General features: G+C 49.7%; 1 protein-coding gene across 6 annotated transcripts in view; it reads left to right on the top strand.

Annotated features, from left to right (window-relative positions):
- The first annotated feature begins 6 nt into the window (after nucleotides 1–6).
- Nucleotides 7–8532, top strand: part of LOC138168161 (zinc finger protein 883-like) — a 21374-nt gene continuing 12848 nt past the window's right edge. For 3 of the 6 annotated variants that reach the window (XM_069097204.1, XM_069097206.1, XM_069097205.1), the window contains exon 1: nucleotides 5294–5373. Coding sequence is in view for 3 of the 6 variants with exons in the window: in XM_069097201.1 (XP_068953302.1) it covers nucleotides 394–442; nucleotides 5294–5373 (129 nt within the window). In the remaining 3 variants the exon portion in view is untranslated. The other 3 variants (XM_069097202.1, XM_069097203.1, XM_069097201.1) reach the window with 3 other exon arrangements.

The following is an 8532-nucleotide window of genomic DNA, read 5'->3' as shown; positions in this document are numbered from 1 at the left end:
TGAGACGTACCTACCCGGGGAGGGAAGGCAGGTACTGGAGTATTGGGGTGAGGAATGAGGTGGAGGGAGTCAGGACAGTGGAGCGGAGCGAGAAGACCCTCCCCCCCCCCCCCCCCCCCGCAGCTGGGGATGAGGTGGTTGTGGGCGGGGAGAAACCGAGCATGCGCAGGAACTGAACTGAAGTTCAGCCAGACTGCACCTTGGGCCGCCGTGGGCGGTGTGAGTGTGGCAGAGAGTGAGCATGCGCAGGAGCTGACCTGTAGGCGGCACTCTGGGCCTCCCTGGGCGGGGTGAGTGTGGCAGAGACTGAGCCTGCGCAGGAGTGAACTACTAGACTGACCTTGGGGGCGGCTCCCAGCGGTGGGGTCCCCTGACTGAGGCTGAGGACGGGGCATGAGGAGAGGCAGGAAGGGGGCGCTAAGGCTGTCGTTCAGAGGGGGAGGTGCGCGGAGCCTGTGCTGCAGGGAAAGCGGGGAGGAGGAGGTCGGGGCGGTCGGGGGCCGGCGGCATGGCAGGCCGGGAGGGCAGGCGCGGCTCCCCGTGGGTCGTTCGGTCCCCAGCCCCTGGCCCGCAGCGGGCCCTCCCTCCCGCAGCGCTTGTGGATGGTGGTGGTCGGGGCTGGGCCAGGACGGGGGGGGAGGGGGCACGCGGACCGCCGGCGCCTGGGTCTGCCCGCTCCAGTGAATGCCCCATGTGTCCAGCATCCTGGCTGCGGGGCCGGCAGGAGCTGCTCCGCAGGAGGCCCATCGTGGTAAAAGCAGTCTGGAGAACAGCTGTTGTCTGTGGTCCTTAAGGGACCGTTAGGCTCCATGCTCTCTGTGTGACTCTGGGCTAGTCAGTCATTTATGCCATCTGGGCCTTAGGTTCCCTCGATATACGATGATGTGATTGTGTCTGACCCTTTGGAACCAAATCCCCATGAGATCAATCTTGAGTATCATGGGGGCGGCCAGGTAGCACAGCGAGTAAGAGCACAGGCTCCAGTGTCGGGATGACCTGGGGATCAAATCCGGGCTCAGACACTTAGCACCCACCTGGCCGTGTAACCTTGAGCGAGTTACTTAACCCCAATTGCTTAGGGGAGGCTAGGTGGCTCAGCAAGTAAGAGCAACGGCTCCAGTTCGGGATGACCTGCAGATCGAATCCTGGTCTCAGACACTCAGCACCCACCGAAAAACACCTGGCCGTGTAACCTTGAGCGAGTTACTTAACCCCGATTGCTTAAAAAAAAAAATCTTGAATATCTTGGTGATAATTGCACAATTCATCAGAGATTTTTAAGAGTATCAAAAACATCCTAGAAAGGGCTGTGATAAGAAATCCTCTGGATATGACCCCATGCCAGCGCTCTCTTCTCTTTCTAATGCCCTCTCTGTTGTTAACACTGTGAGACCCCCATACTTGAGAGAGGTTTAGCCAAATTAGTCCCTCTCAGACCACCATCTTGTGCCCAGTGGGCCACTTTGATTAGCCTCTTGTCATGCTTTTCCCCGAGTCTTCCCCAGAGTGCTGAGATCATCTGAATGCAACAACATATCCAACACTTCATGCCACTGTCCTGTCCTTAAGTCATTGAAGACTGGCAGGTGCCCCTGGGATAACTTGAGGCCTTAGCTCCAACTGGGACAATCATCCAAAGAGCTTCTTTTACTTGTTTTCCTCCATAGCTGGGAGCTGATAGAACTCTGGGTGTGGGTCCAGTTCTGAGAACCACTGGCTGCTGCCTTCTCAGTGGCCTACACTGTCTGTTGCTCTAGGTTGTGGTGTATTGGTCCACTTTGGGTCTTCTTTGGTCCTTGGGAATCCATGCACATCCAGACCATCCTAATCTCATGAGCAGCCACTGTGGGTGAGGTCCAGAGAGTGGTAGGCTCCATGATGGTGCCATCATCATCCAAAAGAGACCTCCCACTTTAGAGCACTGGGCTGAACTTAACAGGGATCCATTTAAAGTCTTCTATTTGGTACAGAAATCACATCCTGAGTAGTTAGTGGGGGGGCATGGGTAGACTGCAGGTGTTCTGAAAAAGATCTGGGGGTTTTAGTAGACTCCAAGCTCAGTAGGGGTCAGCACTTGTGATACAGTAGTAAGTAAGGCTAACATGACCTTGAGTGGCATGAAGACAGGCAGGGAAACTTCCAGGACTGGGGAGCGATGGTCTGTCCCTCTGTCTGACCTCTGCCCTTGTCAGACCTCATCTGGAACATGTGTTCAGGTTTGGGTGTCACTGTTGATGAAGGGCATTGAGCACCTGGAGGAGTGCCCAGTGGAGGACAGCCAGGCTGATGAAGAGCCTTGCCTCCATGTCATGTGAGGTTCAGTGAAGGAGAGGAGGCTCAGGGTGAGCACCAGGGCTGCCTTCAGGTCCATTAAGGAATGTCAGGTGGAAGAAGGACCACATCTGGACTCTTTGGCCCCTGAGGTTTGTAGTGGTTTGTCCTTCATTGTCCAAGAGGACCGTGATATCAGGAAGGTGGTGCCATGACTTACAAGTGAATTGGATTCAAGTGAGGGAAGGCTGTACAGTCACTAGTCTCACTTTCTCCTCTGGAGTCCAGTGGCCAGATATAGATCATGGGAGATGCACCACCCCACCCCCCCCATGTTCCCCCACTCCCAGGCTAGAACAAGGGACAGGGAGGTAGAATTTGCAAAGAAGCAAGTTTAAGCTTAAAGGCAAGGAAAGGTCCTGATTGTGAGAACTGTCTAAAAGGGGCATGGGCTGCTGTGAGAGGTGGGGGGCTTCTCTGTCCTCAGAGGACATTTCTGAGCAGAGGATGGATGGCTGCTTGTTCGGTATGTTATGATGGAGATTCTGGGGATTCTTTGTACTAGATGGCTATGGAGGCACCTTTCAACTCTTACACTCTGTGATTAGAATTTCAGTTATATAAATTGAAAAGCTTTTTCATGAATCAATTAAGTACGGTGAATGTGGCCTATGGAACTATTAGCTGTTTTATCTGGTATGTTCTTCTCTTGATACATACAAACCTTGCAATCTACAAAATCCCCTGATATTTTTAATAGGAATTATTGTTGTGACATGTCTTTCCCATCCTTTATGTTTTTTTAAAGCCAGAATATAAGATTTTTTATTCTTCTCTGTTCAGTTTGATCTCATAAGATTTGGTCCATTGATCTAGTCTGTGGAGATTTTTTTTGTTTTAAAATAGTATTTTATTTTTTTCTAATTACATGTAAAGACAATTTTAAACATTTTTTTGCTTTTTTTTTTGGAGGGCAGAAGGCAGGGCAATTGGGGTTAAGTGACTTGCCCAAGGTCACACTGCTAGTAAGTGTTAAGCGTCTGAGGCTGCATTTGAACTCGGGTCCTCCTGACTCCAGGGCCAATGCTGTATTCACTGTGCCACCTAGCCACCCCAACATTCATTTTTTAAAATAAAATTTTGAGTTCCAAATTTTCTCTCTCCTTCCCTGACCTCTGTCCTCCTTAATGTGATAAGCATTTTGATATAGATTATATATGTGCCATCATTTAAAACATATTTCCATATTAGTCATGTTGTATAAAGGAGAAACAGAACCAAAGGGAAAGTAGTATGCTTCCATTTGCATTCGGAGTCCATTAGCTCTTTCTTGGGATTCGAATAACATCTTCCTTCCCAAGCCCTTTGGAGTTGTGTTGGATCACTGTGTTGCAGAGAAGGAGTGAAGTCATTCAGAGTTGATCGTCACAGTGTCGTTGGCACTGTTCTCCTGGTTCTGCTTATTTCATTTTGCATCAGTTCATGAAGGTCTTTCCAGGGTTTTCTGAAATCCACTTGCTCATATTATTCAGCATTCCCCAATTAATGGACGTCCCCTTCATTTCCCATTCTTTACCACCAACAGAAGGGCTGCTATAGATATTTTTGCACATGTGGGTCGTTTTCCCTTTTTATAATCTCTTTGGAATACAGCCCTGGTAGTGCTGCTGGGTCAGAGGGTATGCACAGTTTGATTGTCCTTTGGACATAGTTCCAGATTGCTCTCCAGAATGGTTGGATCAGTTCACAACTTATGGAGATATTTTAGGATCTTAAATTGACAATCATTATTTCTATACCTTTGTTCAAAATAACAATAGGAATGTCAACTAATGAGTGTTGGGCATTAAACACCACCAGTTCCCATCACGTCCCTCCTGAAGCCATTCTGGATCCTTCTCCATCCCTTTCTGCTCGTACCTCTCTCCTAAAATTACCTAGCATTTCTTTGGTATACACTTATCTGGGTACCTGTCGTTTCCTCCCATAGAATGTAAACCCTCAGAGGGACAGGTCTGCTGTGTCTCTGTTGCTTGAAGTGGCAGGCCATTGCCCCGCGGTTTAACGAGCTGACCATCCTCATGATTTCTCTAGGTGTTGTCTTATTAGAATGCAAACAGTCTTGTTATATTTATATCGCCATCTGTGGACACAGTGCTTGGCACAGGGTGAATATGCAGTAAAAGCTTTTTCATTCCTTCATTCATTCACAGTGCCTGGCACATAATGTTGATGTGGCCAAAGACAATGCTTTGGCTCTTCTGCTACAATAATGAACCAGTCAGTCAACAAGAAATTAGGACCCACCTCCATGCCAGGTGCCAGATTCTGGGCATCTAAAGACAGACATAAAAGTCCCTCCTTCACAGAACTCTCTTTCATGGGAAAACCTTTTTAAGCTAAAACTGATACATCAGTGATGAAGTTTTGGTCCGAGTTAGTCCACCAGTTGAGCATCTCCAATTAAACGCTCTCTCTTTGGTTTTGAATGGATAACTGATAGACTTAGGGTCCTGGAAGAGGCATGGGTAAGTGAAATCCTTAGCACAAGTAGAGGAGATGGGCAGGGGGAAGGGATCACGCTTTCCTTCCCAGGTAAGCAGGATGGACCATGAAAAGCATGATACAGAATGCTCCTGAGACAGAGAAGGAAGTTGAGTCATCACCTGTTGGATGACGTCAGCCTTGTTTGCATGCATGGCTGGAGTGGGTATTTAAGATTCAAGATGGTGAAAAACTTTGGAATGGAGAATGTGATAAGGAGGGGTGAGGGTCTTCACTAGTTGTGAGGATCCTGTTGAAAGTAGCATGAATGTGTTGCATAGCTCATCATAATTCCATTTTAAACTCTCTGAAAACATTTGGCAGCCCAAGGATAGTGGTAGCGAAAGGTGGTGAAGGGGTGAGCCAAACTGTGATTGGCGTGGAAGGAGAGCTTCAGGAGGAGTCTGGGGCCGAGGGAGGACTGTGGGGAGCTCTGAGGCAGGATTGACCCCCTTCCTTCCTTCTTTCTTCTCCACAGCTTGGCCTTCTCAAGAGCCTGCCCCTCAAGAGAAGCACAGAGAAAGGATGACTTCTGGGCTTCTGACAGCCAGGCCCCAGGTGAGGTGTAAAGCCATGCACGAGCAGCTTCCCAGAGGACTGCTGCTGTGAACAGCTTTCAAGGTTCTGATTACATAGTATAGTGAACGCTGTTTGTTCAATAACAGATCAGAGCAAAACATTCACAGTAAATCAAGGTGCAGCATTCCCAATGGTACAGCTTTTCACAGAAAATCAAAATACAGCATTCACAACAGCTTATCACTAAAATGGCCACATAGTTTTCAACAAAGTACAGTCATTTAGTCAGTCAGTAAATCAGTCATTCAATCAACTCAATCATTCAATCATCCTTGCCTCCTTAAGGGTCACAAAATACAAAAGTCAAAGTTTTCCACTCGTGGGGCACACTAAGTTACACTATCAGTCACTACTCAGCACTCTCTTAAGGGGTAATGTGAAATACACAGGCCATCTACCCCGCAGTCACAAGTAAGTTACGACTTCAATCAATCACTGCTCAGTATCCACGGAGAGATCTCTTCATCTTGACCCGGAGATAGGCTTTCACATTTCCCAGATCCCTCCCAGAATAAAAATCACTTCATCCAGGTTCTCAAAATAAAAACCATTCTCCCCAGCCTGGGCCTGACTTCTTCAGCCTCCAGAACCTGGCTCCAAGAAGATTTGTGTGACCCAGCAGGGGCTTACACACACACACACACACACACTCATACGGCATTAACTCCTTCCTGTGTTAGCCATTTCCTGTTTCAACCCCAGCAGCAGGGGTTCATACCTTCCGTTTCTTTAACAGAGGATTGCTTAATTACTAACTGCTAAGTACCTGTAAGCTTTGCCAATACAAAGGGATCACATTACATTACTATTACATGAGGTTGGGTTCTCCTTACAGAAATGCTCTTGTCTTTTCCCTTCTTTTGCACTATCTGGGCTCATCCTAGGTCCCTTGGTGGCTGACAAGGTGCTCACAGAATCTTGGGATGAGGCTGTGCAGGAACAGTGTCTTGCAGGTGCCCAGCATAGGGCACCTGTGCGGGCAGGTGATCCTCTGGTGAGGGGGGACCCTCTGAGCCACCTCAGCCATCCCACTACCCTCTGAACCACCCTGGCCATCCCACTCCCTCTGAGCCACCCAGGCCATCCCACTGCCCTCTGAGGTACTCCAGCCATCCCACTGCCCTCTGAGCCACCCTGGCCATCCCACTCCCTCTGGATCCCGTTAGTTTTCCCTCAGGCTGTGCTGACCTCATCTTCTCTGGCAGTTGCACTTCTTGATCCAACTTCTCCAGTCTGGGGACAACAGCAGCAGAAGTTTAATCTGTTTTCTGTGTATTAAAATGTCAAATACTTGAAAAGAACTTTTCTGTGTCCTTCCCTCCGGCCCCCAATAATCTCTAGGCCCTAACATCTCTAGTTCCTTCAAACCTTTATCTGGTGGCAGGACTTGGTCACTCCCCACTTTGGCTTTGCTCCCCTCAGGTCCTTCCCTGTGTCCTACCAGGTGGTTTGTCCAGGGAGCCCTTCATCCCCTCAGTGTGGGGCAGCATGACTCCTCAGACTACTCCCCCCGCCCCGGTGCCATGGAGCCGTGGCACGCCTGAGTTCATCTGGAGACCTCTCGGTGCCTGTGACTGCTGTCGTGTGTGTGTGTGTGTGTGTGTGTGTGTGTGATTGTGATTGTTTTCACCCTGTTGAAGCCTATATGTCCCCCAGTTCAGTTTCATCATTAGACTCAGCCCAGGGTTCTAACCTGGCACGATCTTGTTTAATGCTGCTACATTGCATTACCTGTAAGTCGCAGGGGGATTTTCCTAGTTGGGATGAATTTGATCACTAAAGTGAACTTCTCTTAATGGGACAGGGTTGAATACAAGATGAGGCTCATGGTGATTTGGTTCCATAGACTTCAGAGATCAAAGAGATGTGCCCAGAAAAGAGTCTTTGCTCGAGGGAGTGTGACAGGCGGTGGGCAGCCTCTGCTGTAGGGCTCCAGAGGAAGGGGCACTGCCAGCTGGTGGGAAAGCCCGCTCTGCTCCTGAGGGGCTCACTGTAAGAAGGCTTTGCTGACGGCAGGCCCAAGTGGGCCTCGGCCATCTTCCCCTTTGCTGTTCGTTCTCTCCTTTGGGGCCAAACGTAAGTCTAATTTCACCTTTTTTTTTTTTTAAGCAATTGGGGTTAAGTAAGTTGCTCAAGGTTACAGGGCCAGGTGTTTCTGGGTGGGTGCTGTGTCTGAGTCCGGATTCGATCCCAGGTCATCCCGACACTGGAGCCAGTGCTCTTACTCACTGTGCTACCTGGCTGCCCCTCCAATCTCACTTCTGTATGAAAAATCAGTCAGTCAGAGACTCTGCAGTGACCCTCCCAGTACAGAGGCCTCTGACTGGCATCTGGAGACATTCCCAACCCAGCGCCGCTCTTCCATGTGCTCTGTGATCCAGCTAGGCTGGCCCACCTCAGCAGGCCACAGCCTCCTGCCTGGCTTGCTCCATCTCGCCCCTGCAGCCCTGCCTCCCTCTAGGCCTCAGCCTGGATCCTGGCGCCTGCTGGTGCCCTTGCCCTCTCGGCTCACTTTCCATCCCTCTGTAGGTATCCTGGTTATTTCCTTGTCTCCCCGTTAGAATGGAAGCTCCTTGAGAGCAGACTGTGCTTCTGCCTGCTCCTGTCCCCCCAGCTCTTAGCGGGGCTGGGCCAGGGTAAGGCACTTGTGGAGTGACCAGTGGGCGGATCTGCAGGAGGCTGAGGAAGCAGTTTCATGGGGAGTCTCACTAGGGTGCACTTGCTGCCAGCAGGGTTGGCTTTAATTCTTGTTTATTTGCTTTCCAAATCTTACTAGAGATTTCCCACTGCAGGCGTGGCTTTTCAGAAATTCCTCAGCTTGCCCTCCTTGATGTAGGCTAGCCCTTCCTGACGGCGTGCTCACTCTTGGTGCTGGCGCGGGCCGGTGCTGGTCCGAGGACGTGGGCCCTTAGTGTCTGGGGCAGTGCTGTGGGTTCAGTGCAGGGGGGCTGCTTCTTTTTTTTTTTTTGAACTCTTTTTTTTAATGCTTTATTAACTTCTGATTTACATCATTCGTTTCCGCCAGATTTTGAGTTACAAATTTTCTCCCCGTTTTTCCCCCACCCATCCCCCCAAAACAGCAGTCCCACAGGATATCCCCACCTCCAATCTGCTCTCTCCCATATTTTCTCCCATACC

The sequence above is a fragment of the Petaurus breviceps genome, unplaced genomic scaffold (assembly GCF_028583685.1).
Source record: "Petaurus breviceps papuanus isolate PSGF00001 unplaced genomic scaffold, PetGlider_PUasm1.0 355, whole genome shotgun sequence".
NCBI lineage: Eukaryota > Metazoa > Chordata > Mammalia > Diprotodontia > Petauridae > Petaurus > Petaurus breviceps.
This window is presented reverse-complemented; position numbering and strand designations above follow the sequence as displayed.